The sequence below is a fragment of the Orbicella franksi genome, chromosome 5, assembly GCF_964199315.1.
Source record: "Orbicella franksi chromosome 5, jaOrbFran1.1, whole genome shotgun sequence".
In the NCBI taxonomy this organism is placed as follows: Eukaryota; Metazoa; Cnidaria; class Anthozoa; order Scleractinia; family Merulinidae; genus Orbicella; species Orbicella franksi.
In genome coordinates this window covers 14,512,914-14,533,646 of record NC_138149.1, presented here as the reverse complement: position 1 = coordinate 14,533,646, position 20,733 = coordinate 14,512,914, and the positions used below count along the sequence as shown (strand labels likewise).

The 20,733-nt window shown below is 37.6% G+C and overlaps 1 protein-coding gene and 1 long non-coding RNA gene across 2 annotated transcripts in view; both read left to right on the top strand.

Annotated features, from left to right (window-relative positions):
* Positions 1 to 2,372: 2,372 nt before the first annotated feature.
* LOC145488220 (uncharacterized) lies at positions 2,373 to 5,118 on the top strand. Its single transcript, XR_014049489.1, has 3 exons — positions 2,373 to 3,146; positions 3,425 to 3,542; positions 4,283 to 5,118. It is a non-coding gene; the product is annotated as an uncharacterized LOC145488220 (long non-coding RNA).
* Positions 5,119 to 13,754: 8,636 nt separating this feature from the next.
* The window catches only part of LOC145486260 (rho GTPase-activating protein 21-B-like), a 33,519-nt gene continuing 26,540 nt past the window's right edge, over positions 13,755 to 20,733 (top strand). The window contains exons 1-2 of the mRNA XM_081464887.1: positions 13,755 to 14,988; positions 19,108 to 19,269. Coding sequence (XP_081321013.1) covers positions 14,962 to 14,988; positions 19,108 to 19,269 — 189 coding nt within the window. The 5' untranslated portion in view covers positions 13,755 to 14,961. The remainder of the gene's footprint in view (positions 14,989 to 19,107; positions 19,270 to 20,733) is intronic.

Genomic DNA, 20,733 nt, shown 5'->3' with positions numbered 1-20,733 from the left:
TACATAAACGATCTTCCTTTGGCCGTTGGTCTGTCTAGTGTTATGTTATATGCCGACGACACCGTTATTTTTACTGCTGCTTCAAACATTGACCAACTACAGCTGAACTTAAGCCTTGATCTCAATAACGTCTCTAACTGGTTAACAGCAAACGGTCTTTTCCTCAACCTAAAGAAAACTGAGTATGTTTTATTTGGAACTCGGCAAAGGCTAGTCAGATCTGAATCTCATAGTCCGCTTTGCATGGAAGGAAAGGAAGTCAACCAAGTAAAGTCGTTCAAGTACCTAGGAGTCTTGCTAGACGAGTGTTTATCTTTCAACGATCACATAAGCTATTTAAGGTCAAAAGTTGCTAGCAGACTTGGCCTCCTGTCACGATTACGAGGTTGTTTAACCACGGAAGCAGCAAATAAGATCTATTTGTCCACGGTGCTACCGATATTAAGCTATTGTGATACGTGCTTTTGCCCTCTGGGAAGCACTAACAGAAGGACTCTTGAACGCCTGCAACGACGAGCTGCGAAAATCGTATACGGTTTTAAACCTGACATAGCCACGGAAACAATACTCGAGAACCTACGCTGGCCCTCTCTTACAAAAACCATGGAAAAGCACTGTGCACTGTTAGTTAACAAGTGCTTGGTCGGAGAAGTTCCTCTATACTTTAAAGACTATTTCCTGTTACGCTGCCAGAGCGACAACCAACATGTTTTTAACAGATGCACTAGATCGTCAATCACTGACATTATACTTCCTAAATTTCATTTAGATGTCGCTAAAAAGTCTTTTTATTATCATGGTGCATGCACATTTAATAGCCTTCCAACGAACATAAAGATTTTACCACCTAAGGAACGTTTCAAGGCTATCTCCGATTTTTTTTCTTAGGTTATTTTTTAGAACATTTTCAATTCTATATCCAATTTTTATGAGAACGCTATTACCTTTTTAAGCTTTTAAATTTTTTAAACATTTCAGCGTATCTTTTAAAGTAGTTAGTTTTTTTATAGATATATATTATTTATACATGCTCTTTTTATTTTACGTTATACAGGGCCCCCGTTGATACCAGTCCTGCGACTGAAGGGGTCACCCTGTTTAAATATTGATTATTATTATTATTGAGACAGGATGCATTCAGTTCGTCACCTTGAATAGCTTGAAGGTGGCTCAAAACATTTACCAATTTTCAAAACTTTAGGTTGCTCTGAATCCTATATTTACAGATTTTTTTTTATTGCTTTCCCAAAAGTTGCGTCTTATCATTCTTATTAAAATTCGATAATATAAAAACATTTCACCGTGCCGTTTTTGAATCATAAGCCCCTAAAGCTGTAATTAAAGGGCGTTTTTAGCATATCACACTGTTGCTATGGTCACCTATCGTGTCACGATATGATAGCAATGTGTTCACCAATGATTGGACAGTTTTGTTTGATACCATGATTATAGCATCAAGTGAAAAAGAGTGGTTATAATGACCCATCAAAATCTAACAACTATAAACTGTTTTGAGCCACCTTAATAGGAATTGTTGAACAGTTGCAATACCAAACTTCATTTTTAATCCACCAATTCAACCCCGGTTAATGTTGATTGAAGAAATTGATCAGACACAACACGAAAGAAGTTTCTTTCTCCCCCTACGAATACAATCAAACCCCGCCCTGGGAATTGAACCAAACCAAATGAAGACGAGTCGGCATCCTTCTGGACCAAGATGTTATCGAATCTTAATTGTTTACCGTGTCGTAAGTTGCACGGCATTTCCACTTCCTGAAGTTTTTTCTTTCCGAATAAGCTTTTGTTTTGTTTAATGAGGCTATAAATACCAAGCACAATACAAGCACTTTAATTATGTTTTTAAAGACACGTTATATACAACGTCAAAATATGACTGTAAGGTTAATTTTGTTGAGAACAAACACATTCTAGATCTTGCGACCACAGAAAGGCAGAAAGGTTTTCAGAAATCAGTCACGAAACAACCTTAATTTAAGAAAAAATATTTGTATCAATTTTTTTCAAAACTTGGTCCACTTGGTATTTATTTCATGAATATTTTAAAATGGAACAAAATGATGGTCGCGAAGCTCTCTTGTTTGCACAATATGCATGGCTGATCATTATGGTCATAATGATAGTTGTAAAATCCTCGAGGCTTTTATTTTGATCCTGCATGGTATTCGGAAATGGGAATCACGATTTTTAAAAAAATTCAACACCCGAACTGCTTAACAAAATCTTACATTGTGAACTATTTCGATTGAAAAGAAGTGAAGATTGTGAAACAAATTCAAGAATTTGCCGCATTTGCACATACCTAACATTTAGCATTTGCTAATGACGTGTTCACAGAAATCAAGCAAAAATGTCTGAAAGCAGAACTTTTGTATTGCAGTCAATCTTATCTCCTTTATATTTGGCATTAAAAAGCGCTGGTAGTGAGAAAACAATTACTTATTTCCCCGAAAATCTCACAATGTTATGCTCTTGCTCTTATGACGCCAAGGAATGATTATGCGCGGAAGGATGCGCATTGCAATTCAGTGGAATCACCTTAGGTCAATAAATAAATCACTATTCCTCCCTATTTGCAAGCCACAAGCATTACATGAGTAATTTTGAGGACTTCTAAATTTAAAAATAAAATGGCACAGTTCACAGAACTTTAATTAGCCCCAGATTATGCTCACTTGTGCCATGAGACACAGTCCAAACGCTCAAGGAATTACAGAGGACCCGGGGAGGTATCAACGGTTTCTAAACGTTGGAACTCATTTAAGCTCTATTTGGAGCGCTTAAAATACAAGATAAAAGAAAGGTTGCAACAAAAATTATTATGAGGATTTGAGTTATTATTATGTGGTACAAAGAGCACTCTAGCGAAAACAAAAATTGAAGCATTACACAAAGCTTATATAATTAGCGACCATTAACGAGGTAGACTTTTAGCATCCGTTTCCTGAAGTAGGTCTCTGTGGATTAAACCGTGGAATGAATCAGTAAGTATGTTAATTTTTCGGACGTTATTTAAACAGACCGTTTGCTTGATAGATCAGTTCGCCACCGACGGGGATTAAGGAGACTTTCACAGTATCCAAACATTGTCTGTTGAGAAACAAATGGTGATTTCGTGTGACAAGGTGACTCGGTTCAATAACAAGCTAGCATATGTTTCTTTACGTAGTTTCGAATGCACAGGTTGGAATGTTAGGTTTTATTTGTACCTCAAGCTATGATTAAGTTTCTTCCTTCTAACCTTTCTACATCTAACATTTCTCGACAGTCGTGACATCTGGCGCAAAAAATTGACTAAGAAACTGTTGTTGATTTACGATAGGCACAGAAAAGGCACACACAGTCATGCCAGACTTTCTACAAGGTACTAGGATGATCTATTTATTTCTTTTATATATTTCAGTTTGAAGGAATATGAAGTGCCTGGTTATTATCTTGATAACTGTGGGTCTTGCGTGGACCATGCCCCTGGAACATGATCTTGAAACATGATCCTGAGAAGATGGAAGACATGATAACTGGTAAGGCTATAGCAAAGATAAAATTAATTTTATATGGCCAATTTTCTATCATATATTAAAATGTGCCTTAAACCAACACAAGAATTATCGCCTTATTTCACAACTTGATCGAGACTCTCAGTCTATCTTTAATAGCGTTTTTCATTGGAATTTCAAAACTGAAACAAAAACGTTTGTTTGCTTTGTTCTTGGGTTCCTGTAGTGGGTTCGTTTCGCATTTTGATTGGTTCGTTGTTTTCTCTCGTGCACAGTAATTTTCAAAGAGTTATTTTAACTCCGAAAGAAGAGTTAAAATTTTAGGTTAAAAATAACCCCGTTTTAAAGTTTTTTTTTTGATTGGTCTGACGTTTTGATTGGGTTTGACTCTTACGATCAAAAGTCGTTTGGGGCTATTTTGAATCAGTTCTTTTAGTTTGCTTCAGTGTTTGTTTATGCATTTGTTAACTTAAGGCTTCTTTTTGGTGACATAAACTTTGTCTCTTAGTAACAATGTATATTAGGAACCATTGACAACTGTTTCTTTCTACTAGTACGTCGAGGCTCAAAGAAACGTAAGCTGAGGTGTATTTACACTAAAAGTGCTAATTTTGTCGCTAACAAATTTCGAAATAAGGTTTTTGCATGCCTACACGCGTACGATTAGCGTAACTCGATGTATATTCTTTGGCCCTTAAGAGAACTTATCGATATTCAAGGAAACACCTTGGGTTTATTTCACTTGTAACATGCCCTTTTTACAGATACGCAGCTTAACGACCCACATTCCATGACACTTGGCGACAGCGCTGGAGAAGTTGGCCAACAAGGAACCAACTTGGGCCATGTCCATGTAGGATATGGCCGCCGCCAATACGGGCTATTTGGCCACATCGGTACAAAAGTTGGCCAACAGGGAACCAACTGCAACTCGGGCAATGTCGGTGTTGGAAATGGATATGGATATAGATATGGCCGAAAATGACTGAACTGAAGATTTCTTTTCGAGTTTTACCCTGAGCTTGTAAAACGTTTTTCAGTTGTAGTTTAGTAGATCGAAAATGTAAGGAGCAATAACTGTAAAGGATGCAGGGTAATAAAGTGTTTAAAAAGCAGAGTGAACTGTTTGCATTGATCAGTAATATGAGATGTCAGACGCCTTCTCGCCCTAGTCCCTGAGAGGCGGGGTCTCCAGGGGCCTGGGGTGAAAGACTAATATTAATAGGGACTTAGCATGGAAGGGCCGGGTAGTACAGGTTACCCCTCACAATTACTTAATCAAGAATTAAATTCAATATTTATGAGTAATAGACCACCATTAAATTTCCCATTACAAGCTCCACTCCCCACTCAGCCCTCCTTAATTTCGGCTGCCCACTCGGTATGGTATTAACAACCCTTGACATAAATGAATCACAAAATTTTGAACACTATTTTATACCAAATCCAATCCACATCGGAATAAATTTCTGACATTTTATGAAACATAAGTTGGTGCCGTTCAGGCTTCCATAAATTACAACAAGCTTGGAAAAACCTTACAACCGCGCGAGTCACATGGATATCGGCGGTTTGTGTGACCAGTTATTATTTTCCCTACCAAAACAGTATAAATCATTACAAACCTGTTTCAACAAGATTCTTTTGTCGTGGTGAATGGTTAATCTTTGTTGAGAATTCTGCTGCAAAATGATTAAACCTGAACTAGCTTGAAAGAAGCAAACGTAAGGATAAATTCATTGAAAGCAGGAAAAACACTCGAAAAAATTACAGTTAGATGGATGAATATGGTTCGCAGCAAAATAAAAATTCGTATTTAGCACGATTTGATCTTACACGTGTGGCTAACGGAAATTCCTTACTGCACAGTTGACGCTTTATTTCCAGTATAAATCTTGATAGCCTCAGTAGCTGTCTTTCTTACAATAAAAATCCCAAGTTCTCAATCCGACCGTATTGCTGCCCAGTTCCCGGTAAACTGGTAGCTCAGATCCTAGCTGGGACGTACGTGAGGAGATCTAAATGATTTATGCCTGCAAAACCTCCCGAACCGAAGCTTCTTTTGAATGGCCGATTGGTTTTAACCTCTCAGCCAAAGATGGTACGCCATCGTTTTCACGATTTAAGCAATAGGACACTTTTTACGTGATTACATAGCCTCATCTAAACACGAGGGGGCTCTGAGAATTCGAGACAGTTGTGCAAACTCCAGACGCAGTGGAGGATTTGCATAACTTTCGAGGTAGTAAAGGACGCTCATACAGGACCGAATACATTTGCATCTCATTAACGTTTGCAAATGAGGCTCTCGACCATGTGACCAAGAGATGACGTCATGATGCCAAATATGGTAACAAAATGGCGGATTTATTCATTATTGCATAAATTAATTGACGTTATCAGATTGGACTGTCCTAAATTTGCATGTTAACACTAAAAGTCACGCAACAATACGTTAGTGAGTTTTTAAATCAGAAGGCCGGATTTGTCCCCTTAAACAGCTCTCGACCAATCAGAAGGCCAGATTGCACCGATGTGATCAAAAACATGGCGGACACTGGCAACTCGACCCACGACCTCTCTCGGTCAAGGCATCTGGACCAATCAGAAGCCGAATTAAAAATTCAAGATGGCGGCACCCATGGTAAAAAAACAAGATGGCACCCGGAGGGCTAGAACAATTCCTGCTCGTTCCACGGATGATAGAGGGGTAAGGGGATATCCCCCCCAGCCGAGAGAATAAAAATTAGTTGACGCGACACGTGACAATGACGTCAAAACATGAATTTTTAATGAGGTTTCCTTAACAACAACAGTGGAAAAGACTATTTATATCGGAGAAGAGCAAGAAACGAAACTTCTACTGTGTGCTGACGACACCACGGCGGTATTAGTAGATACTAACTCAGCCGAAGTATTATCTGAACTACTGGACCGGTTTCGAAACATTTCCGGTCTCAAGATCAATTGCTCAAAAACTGAGGGTATGTGGATAGGATCTTTAAAAGAAAGTAAAGAAGAACATTTTGGTAGTAAGTGGCCTAAAACCCCGATTAAAGCTCTAGGTGAATATTTCACATATGATCAGAAACTATTAAAGGAAAAGAACTTAATTGAAAGGCTGGATAGTATTGAAAAACTCATTAATATTTGGTCCTCTAGGGGCCTGTCTATTTATGGTAAAGTGACAATAATTAAATCCCAAAGTTCGTCTATGTATGTTCGTTACTTCCTACACCAAAGGAAATTGTGAATAAACTGAATCAATTGTTATTCTAGTTCTTATGGAAAGGAACAGACAAAGCAACCCGCGTGTCAGCAATAAACGATTATGAGAAAGGCGGTCAAAAAATGACAGGTTTGGAAAGCATGGTCAAATCTTTAAAGTTCGCTTGGCTAAAACGACTATTTAACGATTCAAATGCAACATGGAAGACGTATTTACTTCATCTGTTAGAGCCCGTAGGAGGTCTGTTCTTTCTAAATTACAATTATGAAGTTTCTGATTATACGATATCTTTTCAATTTTACCACGAACTTTTGTTATGGTGGTCGGAATTCCACGAATCCTTTGCCTCAGAAAGTGACTGGAAAAATATTATTTGGAATAATAAAGAAATTCGAATAGACAACAAACCAGTTTACTATAAAAATTACTTTAAGTCGGGAATCATTTACATACACGATCTTCTAATTAACGTAGATGCAACAGACTCCTATAACTATTTTTCGAACAAAAACAAAATTGACAAAAGCAGTTTTCTGCAATGGGCGGGCCTCCATCATTCTATACCTTCACATTTAAAAGAAATCAGCCTAGATATATCAACCATATCTCCATCACTTATAATTGGAAATAAAATCTTCGATATTAAAGACAAAGATTAAAGATTATTACTCGCTCCTGGTGTCAAAAAAAGCTCAATCTCCTAATATTATCCACAAATTGAAGAGTGATTTTAATTTCACAACCCAACAATTCAGAGAAATCTTCTCATCACCACATTTGGTTGCACTTGAGTCATATGTCAAGGCCTTTCAATACAAGGTGATTAATTCTATTCTCTACACTAACAGCAAACTATGCAAAATTGGATTTAGGATTAACGATGCATGTACTTTTTGTAATGATGAACCTGGGAATTTATATCACCTTTTCGATGAATGCCCTCACTCCAAAACGCTCTGGACTGATTTCGAATCGTATTGGTACCATCTATCGAATCAGCCAATCCATCTTTCTACGCAAAACGTTTTATTTGGAGTTTTATCCAAACGATGCCCTTTATCAAATTTATTAAACTATTTCATAATAATTGAAAAATTATTTTTGTGGGGCTGCAGAAGAAGCCAAGCACTTTCTAAAATTCAAGGACTGCAATCGAAACGTAAGATTAAATATGAAACTGAAAAAAATTCAAAAAGAAAAACTTCTTTGAAAAGAAATGGGCACTCATTCCAAAATAATTAATTATGCCCATCTTATTGTAGGGCTTTTTTATTTTAATATGAATGTATCATTAAAATTGTTGCTCAATGCTATAACATGAATATAAGTAGCATCAGTAATCGTATTTTTTTGTAAGTAGTGTAAGAATTGTATCGTAAGTTAAATAAGTAATCGTATCGTATTGTTTTATCAGGGAGTAATTTATGCAAATTGTATTATTGTAAGTAGCACCTGTAATTGTATTGTAAGTAGGGCGTAAGTAATTCAGTTGTAAGTAATTGAATTGTGTAAGTAGACGTATCAGTGGTGTAAGTAGTAAAATGAAATGTAAATGTAAATGGAATTTGTTTACCCACGGAGCACCAAGGAGTTCACAAGAACTCGTTCAGAAATGTCCGTGCATTCAAGGATCGAATTGGAATTTGAGAAATGTTGGTTTTGAGGAGAGGGGAAAACCGGAGTACCCGGAGAAAAACCTCTCGGAGCAGAGAAGGGAACCAACAACAAACTCAACCCACATATGACGCCGGGTCCGTGTACTGAACCCGGGACACATTGGTGGGAGGCGAGCGCTCTCACCACTACGCCATCCCTGCTTTGTGTAAAACTGCCCAAGGTTGATTGGTTGTGGAGAGTGTTGCGTGGAATCAAACGTTTGCTGGGTGATTCGGAGTCCACGCGTCGCCCTGTCACCGACAGTACCTCATTAATTATTTTCAACTGGCTGGACATCAATGTTCCTGACACTGAACTGTATGCATGTTTTGGGTCGCCTGTAATTTTGCTTAGTTCTGTTTTCTCCACTTATTTTTTAACAACAATAATCTTTATTTTCTTTCATTGTAAAGGTACACGTTATTTGGCCCGCGGATAGCAAGTGCTAATCTAGGGGGGCCATTTATCGCTTATCGGAGCTTACAGTTCCGAATTTGGCCGGACTTTCAAAAAATATTTATATGAGCTTGGCAGATATGTACATCGACTCGTGCGAATCGTCTACCTGCCTTCATGTTCGCCTTAAGGTCTCAAAACGGACCCTTTTCGTGTGATCTGTGTTAGGCTCGCAAAGTATGCGCCCATGTTTTTTTCATACAGATGATCGACCTCCCGTGGACAGGGTAGGACCCTGGTGCTTGAGACTTTGGGTGAACTCCGTCCCCCTTGCCACCCTGGTCACGTGCCTTTTGTTGTCCAAGTACCCTGTAGATTTTTGGGTGCTTGTTACTTAAAAGGTTGTCATGGTTACTTTCGGCGGTAGCTTGCGGCACCCACTGAACTTTTCCCACAATCATCTTTTGGTGCTAAGTCAGTAGGGGCTATGAGAGAGGTGGCAAATTCACAGAAGATTTCAGTATCCCTATAAAGTATTAGGTTGATACAAAGGCACATACAGTCGAACCTTTCCACAACAGCCATCTAGGGGTCGTTGTGGAGAGGTGGCCGTTATTGGAGGTACTACGTAGGGGTGTAATATGATGCGACCTGTTTCCTTTCGGCTTCGACATTTACCTGTCGTTCTTTTCGGGGGTGCAACATTATTTTTTAAAAATGCTTTTTGTAGTACATTAATATGTAACACGATCAAAATATATCAGAGACTAACGACGCGCGGTACGGATCAAGATTCGTGACGTTGTTTTTCAATAGAGAGTAGGACTTTTAGCACGTGGCAAAAACAGAGGGTAACAGTGGAAACCACACAGACCTATGACCTCTAACGGCACTACCCTGGTCAAATGTCCTCCTAAGAGTCAGTGACTGGAAATATCGAGAATGGCTGGCTAGGTTAGAAAAATCGAAAATCCTGAAACTTTGCCTAAGGCGAAGTTCTCGGTATTCGCATTGAAACAATTTACAAGACTAGAACACCGGATAAACTAAACAAATTGAAAGCTTTATATTAATTAAATTTTGAGGGGTTCCGTCGACTGTCGAAGAATTCAAGGCCCTATGGAAACGGCAAAAATTGCGTAATTTTACGGGCTTAAAAGGCGTTTTAGTTTGCCCATTATCGGGTCGAAATAAATACTTTGATTAACTTTTGGTCTTCTTCAATCAATATTTGGAACAAAAAATCTGGGCAGTAAGAACGCGCGCCAGCAAACACAAACGTTTGTAAGGCTAGGTGAACTTTTTTGAAAATTGAAAAGTCTCTTCATAGAATGACTACTCGATATATTTCTAAAACTGTTTTTTTTTGTCCTTGTTGGTGTCTTCAATTACTTAGCCTTAATAGTTTCCAAATAATAAACAAAGAGGGAAAATCGATGGTTAAACTGTCAACCGTTTACATAACAAATTATCCCCTGTCATATTTTTCGGCTCAATCCCGTAAAAGGTACCGCAAAAGCTCTCGCGGTGGACCTTTTCAAGATTGACCCCTAAAATGAACGACGAGCACCCCCATTATTTTTATATGAGTCTCCGCCCCCCCCTCGGGAATGAATAAAGTTTGCAAGTCGTGTAGCGCGACTTGGCTTCGGCGTGCTCTTACGTACCGTGCCGAACTGAATTCATAGCCTGCTGCATCAGCTGCCGTTGCTAATATTTGTAGCATTTAAAATGGCCTTCAGCAAAGCAAGCGTCTCTCGATCTTCTGCGCGACTGATTGAACTCGACGTTTGGAATCACCGCTGTTCTCTTGTCATTGCCACTGCCGGGACAAATTTATTTGAGGTCGGAACGGCAGAAACGCGACGTTTGAACTAGGCCGAATTCCAACCGAGGTCAGATCGCGAGATCGATTTCAAAGAGTCTTACTCTATTTGTCAAGAAAAGTTGCTTTCTTGTTCTGGCTGGATCACGTTAATAAAACCTCTTCGTTTCATTTCGTGTATTTAATTAATTCGTTTTCCATCAAGATCAAAATCTAGACAAATGTTAAAATTTACTTTAAAAGACCAGTCTCCTTTCGAATATTTGCAGACTAATCGAGTGTATTTAAAAGGGAAAGACAAACCCCGATATGCTCCTATTATAATCAAGTGCCTAAACCTCAATAATCGAGGAATTCCAATTGGGAGTTAACTGAAAATATATCTTACGTGACGCCAGTCACGTAATACATGCAGCGTGTTTAATCTATGTGACTTTGAACTTATATTTTGGGCTTTTTATATAGCTTTTTTGTATCTTGCGTATAATTATGAAACAATGTTGTAATAACGACATGAATAAACTCTCTTTTTGTATATTTCCCACAAAGCATGGCCCACAAATGGAACAAAAACAGACTAGAGTGCTCAACAATAGAGTTCTTTGAACATACCGCATTATGCAAATTTAAGAAGAGACTGTCGCGAACTTTTGCATTTTACCTGTGTGAACCTCGATTGCCCAGAATTTTCTTTTCCATATTATCATAGTAGAAACGACACTCTTTTGCACAGTACTTGTTTTAGTTCCATATCGGACATACCAAGATGCGTTTTAAGCCCGTAAAACTACGCAGTTTTTGCCGTTTTCATAAGGGCTTGAAAAGGCAATTCTTCAACGGTCGACGGAATCCTTCAAAATGCTTGAAAAATTTAAAACTTCCTATTGTTGACTATTGTTAGATAGAAGAAAAGTAAAGCTCTTATGCTAAGTTTACCCCGAGTTCTAGTTTTGCAAATTGTTTCAATGTGAATACCGAGAACTTTGTCAATTTTCCAGATATTTTTTGCATATTTAATGAGGCAAAAAGCTATATTTTCTTTTATTGCGAATTTCTCGAAGACTTTTAAATTGTAAGAAAATCGGAATAATATTTTCGAAAGTGGCTCCCTAAAAGTGTTCTTTAGGCAAAGTTTCAGGATTTTCGATTTTTCTAACCTGGCCAGCCTTCTCGATATTTTCAGTCAGTGACTCCTAAAAACAAAGGATTATTGCTTAGCGAAACATTCAAAGATCCCCCTATCGCACCATACAAAAGGGGCAGATCATTAAAGATATACTAGCTCGAGCAAAACTTTCAAAGCGGCTATTACACGTGGATATGAGTTGTGTACGCCTGTCACCCCATTGTTATAACTTTTTTTTGTATTTTCTTCTAACAATATCTATATGGAAGTGCCAAAAAGCCAGATGAGAAAAAAAAAAAAACACGAAAAGGATGAGCAAACTTTGGCACTGCGTGTTCGGTCTGTACGCACGACTTCCGTTAAGATTCTCCCATACAGACCTCCTGCTCGGTTGATAGGGTGTGTTCCCGTGACGTCATCAAATTCGAAAAATAAGCCGTTGCAGATCGTTGCAGTTCAAGTTCTCCAAAATTCGTAGAACTTGATCATTCCACGCTGTTGCTTTGCAGATATGATGGGTGAGGAATGTTCCAAGACTCAAAACGCACTTCATTACAGAAAGCTACAGAAATATTGTTGTGCTCATGAAACCTTTTGTTTAGTGACGCTCTCGCTGGCGTCGCCGTCGTGGACTCGTGGTTTGCTAAAGCGCTCCTGATGATCGATATCGCGATGTGGTCGCACGCCTTAACTTCGCAAGTTTTTTCCTCTGATTTTGTTAACTCATTTTAGTGGAGGTTCCTCTGTAATATTACAAACAGAGGAAAACCAATAAGTACACTGTTACTTTTCAGACTTTTTCCTATATTCGCGGCCCGCGTTTAATTATCCAAATTTTAGTTTTATGAGAAGTTGTTTCATGGCACGTTCAGCACTAAGGTTTTGCATCCTAAATGCGAGGCTGTGGTTTGAAAAATATTATGGTATTTTCAGGGAAGGTCTATTGGCAAAATGGTATCGTGATGACGCCACAAGTGGTATTAGGGCAATTGTTCATCGGCCCGGATTTCTGTAGTTTAGCAGTCAATCGGTAAAAATAAAGCAGTTCGGGTGAATTTGGTACTCAATTCAAGTGCAGCACGGAGTAGCGTGTGACATCGTTAGAGTGCCCGAGATCTTGTGCACGAACAGGCTACAAACACCTCCAGTTCGTAAAACTAGACAGAATTCGTCTCCTACAGAGCCAGAATCGTCAGATCAGGGAAGTTTGGTAAATAGACGATGAGTGACCTCCGCCGCTGAAGTTTAACTGCCGATATGTCTCAAGAAAGGATTGTGTCCCTGAATGCACAGAATATAACCAGTTTGCGGATTACCGGCAATGGCGCTTGATTTTCACGACTTATTCTCAAGGTTCTCTCTCATTTTTCTCTAGCTTTTTAAGTTGATCAGGTATCCTCGACTATTTGTAAGAAATGTTGTTTCAAAAGAGCTCAGATTGAATAGATACCATTTAAAGCGAGCTGGTTAATTTGCTCTTAAAAGTGGATTATTAGTTTTAACAAATTAATGAATTAAACTCATATTTTCCCTGCCAGTTTTGTTTTAATCCTACTTCAGTTTAAATCCCCCAGCTGAAACTCTCCTGGCTTTAGCATTATTAATGTACAATTTCCCTTCGTAAGGCTTGTAAATATTGCAAAATATAAAGGTATGATGTCACAAATCCATGTCATTATTAAAAACCATATTAAGTGTTCCGTCAGTTCCCGTTCTTAGTTCTCCCGCTCTAAAAAGAAACAGTAACTAGGCACCTTACATGTCTTTAAACTGCCACACATAATCAAAAACAAAACAGGTAAAGGCTTAAATTGTTTAGCAAGTCAAGAAGATAAGAGCTGAAAATAGTTCATCATTGAGGTGTGGTTTCAACCGCACCCCTGACGTATATAATTCTATAATAAATGTCTGCTATTGAACGATCGAGAAGCCGAGCAGGAAGTGATTTGGTGAACTGTATATTCCGTGATGATGCTCCGCCGAGTCCACGCGACCCAGTAAAAAATAGAGGAGTGGGGAGGGGGTGGAGGGTAGTCGGTAAATAATTTATATAGCAAATGTATTATAAGCTACGTTGTCCGTAACTCGTTTTAAATATATATTAATGTATACTCCAGGCTATCTGAGGTGCCAATAAAAGGAAAATTTATCCTCCAAATTGATTTCTTATCTTATCTTTTCTCACTTCCGGTGGGCCTCATTTTGAATGACGTCTTGGCATCATATTCCTAACAATGTTTTGATATGACTGAGCGTCAAATGTCACGAAAAGTGCTCAGAAATTCATGCCCGTCTAGCTTTTTGTCGGAAATGCGAGGCACGGTCTGCTTTAAAGCTGGAACGCGCCATAAGTGGATTAAAAGAATGGATGGAATAATCAAAATTTGCTGAAATTTGACGTCCGCGCCATCTTTTATTACTCTAGCCTCATTTCCAAGTCAATCTGAAGGAAGGATCGGAATTTATGGTCACGTGACAGGTTATGCTCGGCGCTAGCTAAAGACCGAGAAGATTAGTTGTTGAGATTGAAAGTTTTGCTCCGCAAACTGCTGCCAGATTGGCAAGTTACAAAACCATTGACGGTTACAGAGCACTTCATTACAGCTACTGGTTGTATCGGCGATTTGCATGTGTGGAAATATACGTCGAATTATGGAGCATCCGCTTTATGGAATGTTGTTTTGAACGAACTCATCTACCACCTCTCTCACGGGAAGCTGGGACGTTTGTGCGTAAAACTCGGGTAAAAATGCCGGATGTGTTCCCTGAATGATTCTGTGCCGACGCCCCTCATATCATTGCAACAGCCAGTTATCCCTCTTTGATTTTTCAGGGTGTATTAATTGAATTTACGAGCTCAAAGTGTGCTGTTTGTCCTGGAAGTCAGCCTGTTGGTCGGTATGAGCCTAATATTATAGGAGCCTTTCTCAAGGTCAAACCCATTTTTACTCCTTCGCAGATCTGTGATTTGGTTTGCGGGACGGCATCGCCACCCTGACTAGCTGACCATCGCAAAAGGTCTTCGAATCATTTGTAACATTGGAATATAAACGTGTAATTACGAATTATCAACTACAGCAATTTATTTCGAGAACTGCGGGAATTGCGGCTTCAGTTGCTGTTGGTGTATCTTTACGATTGTGCTTGGAGTTTGTTTCTCCTTCGCTCGGCTCTTCGACATGGGTTAAATTTAGCTGTAGTACAGAAACATATGGCTTCTATTAGAGGAAACGTGGAGGTGAGTTATCACAATGCTTCTGTTTTAAATAGAAGTTACGGGTTTTGTTGATCCAACTCGACAATCGCTATTTCTAAACATTGCAATTTTTCCGGCGGGGGTTTGTGAAAATTCCTCAGTGAATGGCCTTTCGTTGGCGTGTTAGCTTCCACTGAATGCCTAGTTGCTGTCAGTTGATATTCTACACTACACTTTGTAAATTTTCTAAACCAAAACAGCAGCTCGCACGTTTTACACGATTCGTAAATTAAACTGAGTAACTTGTTTATATTTGCCTTGACTGTGTCCGATGTCACAAAATGCCACACGTTTGTAAACGCTATTGTGGAGCATATTTTCTCACGCAAAATGTCAACGCAAAAAACCATTCGCATAAATGGAAGATTATTAGTAAACCGCCTTTAAGTAATCCTCTTTCGGCTGTGTGAAGTGTTAGTATTAGGCAAGAAGGATTCTTCTACGAACATAGCGTATATCGTTTAGAAGTCTTGGGTAAAAGAAATCGAATGCCTCGGTTTCGACCATGTTTGTGCTATTGGAGCGCGTTCGTCTTTAGGACTAACAGTGTTGTTATTTTTGAACACAATAGGTTCTAACGAAGTTATTTACGCTAATGTTGTGTTTCCGTAGTGTTAGAATTGACCACTCTTTGTGTTGTTTTGTCCGTGTTCATGTAAGATAACTATCTTGATCCATTCTTTATCTCGGCGATTTTTTCCCGCAATCGCCCGGTGTCTGAGCAGTTTAGCCTTAGAAGCATGTGTTAGTTGTTAAGCACGATCGAATGAATAAGAAATTTTTGGCGCAACATTCATTTTAACTTGACGACCTTCACAAACTTGGATGGCCTTTCTTTTATTTGATGTCAGATTGGAAAAAATTTGATTATTAGCTTGCAAGATTACCCAAGTGGAAAAACTGTCATTTCCTTTCACTTGAAGGGCGATTGTATATAATTTTTCAGATTAAAATTGCATTCTTTAATCATGGGTTAGGAAAAGCTTTTACTGCAAATGAGTGAATTTTAACGGGTCTTTTCACATTGTGGGCATAGAATGTAAATTAATTATGACTGTTGTTAATTAAAAGTAAGATTATGAGTATTTTATTAGGTGTAATTACTCCTTGATATTTATGTTACCCTGTTTGTGGTAAATCAAATTATTTTAATTTTTGTAACCTTAACTAACATGTCATTTAGTTTTCTAAAGAAAACTTTACTCATTGTTTAACAATACCAGACTTTGTAGAAAACGACAGATTGACTTTATGACAAACCTTCACAGTGCTGTGATAAACAAATGCAGTTTTTTAATTATCTACTTTTGACTTGCAGTTGCAAAAAGTAAAGTGCACGCAGTGATAATGGCAAGCATGAAACTTTTTATTTTGAAAATCAGTATGCGTCGGCACAGAATCAGACACACAGCTTAGCAGATCACAAAAAAAATGGTGATTTTTGCCGGCTGCCTGCTACTTTTGACAACCAGGGTTATGTAAACTAATGGATTAGTGTTATTTGAAGTGTACAGTACATCTGTGTTTGTGTTAAACATCGTGACTGCTTCTGCTGAGAGAAATTCCAAATGTTTAACTTCAGCTATTCCCGTGGCTGCATTTTGTTTTGAATGGACAGTCCCAACTGTTTGAACAGATGAATATTTTTTTGAATGGCTAACAGCAGTTGTTCAAACAGCTAAATATTTTTCTAAATGGATAACCCCAGCCATTTGAATGGCTTCCTATTGATCATGAATGGATGTTATACAGCAAGGGAACAGTTCTTTGCCGTTTGAACGGAAACCTGTCAGTGTACATAATTTTTTGCCTGAGCAGTCACAAATTTGCAGTTAACGTATGCATAATTATACTACAGTTGTAACTGAGTATTGAAAGTTTACATCATGTAGATATCTTACTTGTGTGGTATACTTTCATTGGTAACTTTTATATATATACTTGACATTTCTGAATTGTTCATACATTTAATAAAAACTTTACTTCAGTACTTTTACATTCAAAATATAACATGTACTGATTACCAATGCTAACAATGTGCAGTTACCACATGAAAAGCCAGAAGCAAAAATATTTCCTTTACCAGTCTGGCTTTCCAGATTTTGGATAAATATTGGTTAACTACTATGTAAGAGCTGATTTTAGCAGAAACTGCGAAGGATACTGAAGTTGATGAAATTACGTAGTTGATAGTATCGTGTGAAGAGGTTTGAAGTATGTAGATATGTATAACTGCCATATTTCACTGTCTACCAACTTTACTGAAACATAGTGTAATCATTGAGCCGATGATGGCAGCAGAACTACCAAAGCATGTCTGAAAAAAATAACCTGAAAATAAAAAACTACAGCTAATCAAAGTATTTCTTAAAACCACTGGGAACTAATTATTGGCAATGTAAGGGCTTCATTAGCCCAATAATGTAGATCTATAACTTAAACAAACATAATTGTCAGGGAAGTTCCACATGTAGGTTATGGGAAGAAACCCATTCCAACAGTCAAAAACTTCAGACATTCAGACTTCAGAAATGCAGGGCAATCAATAAATAATGGTACAATTTCAAATTCAGGAATGAGAAAGTGCAAATCAGATAACATTGATAGGTGCAGGTAATTAAAACCCTGAAATCAGGCCAAAATTTATCTGAATATTATATATGCACTCATGAATGGAACAAGTGAAAATAGCCCTCATACATGTGTGTAGAAACAAATGTAAAATACTTCAGGCATATGAAAGCCTTTGGATGCAAAATGTATAGTGTCTACACTTAAACATTCAGTTGCAGAATATACATGAACTACCATTCTGTTTCCTACTCTGTTTCAAAATTTGAAATGATTTCAAGTAATTTTGTAGATCATCCTAATTTCCAATGATGGTGTAACTGTAAAACTCAAAGAACAAAGGTTGATAATTGGGCAAAAGCAAAATGAGTTCTATATTTTCAATTTATTTGCAGTGTATTATAAATTTTGAGCTTTATTTGTGCACTTTTTAATAGCCCTTTTCATAGTTTATCTTTCTCATTTACATTACAATGTAATCCAATGTGGATGCGAGGCAATTTCGGGCTAAAACTGCAAAATAGCCTGAAATTGCCTCACATCAATGCTAGATTTTATTGTAATGCAAATGAGCAAAGGTAACCGTGAAAAGGGCTTTTCACGAACGTGATTCTTTACATGGTCCTCCTCTGTGCCATTGTCTTTCATTGAGTTCATTATAACAGTTTTATTTTTTGACCTAGGGGTCATTGACATTGTCTACTTCCATGTATCTCATTCATGAATTACATGAAATATAATTTCTAATTCTCCTTCTGCAAGTGAGGTTATGTTATGTCAGTGTACATGTTAAATAACAAGCAGTATCAATTTGATCAGGTTTAAAAACTTGGTGCAAGTTCACAACTTAAAGTTGAGGAATTATTTTGTGGATGTTATTTAGATAGGTGGTGTGATATCTGTGTGTTTTCTTAAAGTATTACAGTATTGGAAATTTCAAAGTTGTGGTCCTTAGACGTAGGGGAAACATGGCAGGAAATGCTGCAAAATCTTTGTATAAAAATCTAGTGTGTATGCATTTGTTTCTGAAAGGGTTAGTATTCTGAGTGACATTTGTAGACTTTGTCATTTTTTAAAGGTGTCATTCAGTCTATCAGTAAAGTTTTCCTAGCTTTTTCATAGTTTACCAGGTTGACTGAAGCTGGAGACAATTTTGTACTGCTTCCAAACACTGTAACCAGTAGATGTGTATGTTTAAATCCTATGTGGGTGAACTTTACTTTATAAAGTCTGCATTTAGTCATGGTGTAGTACACGTAAGTGTGGTTTTCGATTGAAACCAGGTGTAAAACATGGTTTGTTACATTAACATTATCCCAACTTAAAAATTCAACCCTCAGTTTCAAATACAAGAGCACTTACACGTACTTACTTGCTTTGTATATTAGGAACTAGCTTAGTGTAGCTGTCATATATTAGGCAGCAAAAAATTATACCAGCAAATAAAAGAGCAAAAACTGTTAAATCTTTATCTCTTAGCTTATTTTATTTTTTCCAATTAATTAATTCAGTGTTTAATCTCTTTCTCAGGAAAGTGAATTGTCTTGGCAACAAAAGCACGATTTTGCGAATAACCCAGGATATCTCCCACCCTCCAAGTTAATAAGTTTACAACGTCAAAGTAATGGATTTGGATTCACTTTGAGGCATTTTGTTGTTTACCCTCCAGAGCTTATAAGGAAAACAAGTGAGGTTAGTATACTATGTACAGTGATGCTATTTTGTTACTACTGGCCAGTTGTTTTCTTGTAGTGGGGTAGGTTGTTCATTTTATTGATTATAAACCCACGATGGTAAAATTTTAAAAACCATCAAAACACTACGTTGCCAAAGCCGGATAGATGTTTCTGTTTATGGTTATTATTATTATTATTATTATTATTATTATTATTATTAGTATTAGTATTAGTATTAGTATTAGTATTAGTATTATTTAGGCTTCGTAGCAACACAATCTAAGATATGGCTTTGATGAACCACACAATGTTTTTGATATCTCACTTTGTTATACTATTTATTGCATATTTTCATTTTATTTCTCACTGTACAACTGACAGTGGATGATGTTTCATGTGAAACATGTATTGTCTTCATTAAAAAATGAACTTCAAAAACATTGTGTGCTTCATCAAAGCCATATTATTATTATTATTATTATTGTTGTTGTTGTTGTTGTTGTTGTTGTTATTATGGTTCTATTTTTATCTCTGGTTTCTATCTTTTCAAACCGGTTTAATTTTCATCAAGGGATAGGGGAAGAGGAGTCTGGGATTATTAACTTATTAGACCAACGAATATGGGGAAATTTACAGCAATTGCTTGCACGGGGCTTGACTTTCAGGAAAAACCTTGGGGCCAGCTGGCCCGTAAGTTTTCAGATTAAGACACCAGCAAAAGTATTTTGGTAAAAAGTGTAAAACGTTAGTCGCCAGTGAAAGAAATAGGTCGCACTGGTAACCCCAGTGGTTGCAATGTCAAACTCCGTTGCATGGCCTAGTGCAGATGAAGATGGACTTCAAAGTCATAGATCAGGTGTTTGAATCTATATGAGTATTAGAAAAAAAAAGTGTTATAGTATGGGAGTAACATGATAAATTCTGGAATGAGGTATGGGGTTGATATGGGATGGGGTAGGGTAGGGTACGATACATTAAAAAATTTCAATTTTCACACACTGCTGGGAGCCATGCCAAGCCGAACCATGCATCCTTACTTTTATTAACATAACAACATAACATAGCTATCTTACCAAGGCGCAAAAAAAGTGGCTAGGAAATAAATTCACTGCAACTTAATAGACTCTAAAAATACTTCATAGGTGGGTGGGTGGGGCATTTTAGGCAATGGTGGTTCGCAAAACAAAAACTGGACCTTGTACAAGCCATGTGACCTGAAATCCCCTGTACACTTGTACATGTATAGGTAGCTCAATAAACACACTGAGATTCAGTATGTTCCCATCCTTCGAATTTGTTATTAGATGATTATTGGACTTTGTCAGGTTTGTCAATGTCCATTTGCATGCATGAATGACCACAATTAGGATGTAAAGCAAATCCAGCAAAATCTACACAAGCAGACTGCATGTATTTTACTTGGGGATACCGACTGAACAAGACTAAAACATGTCAACTTTATAATTATAAACCTAAATCA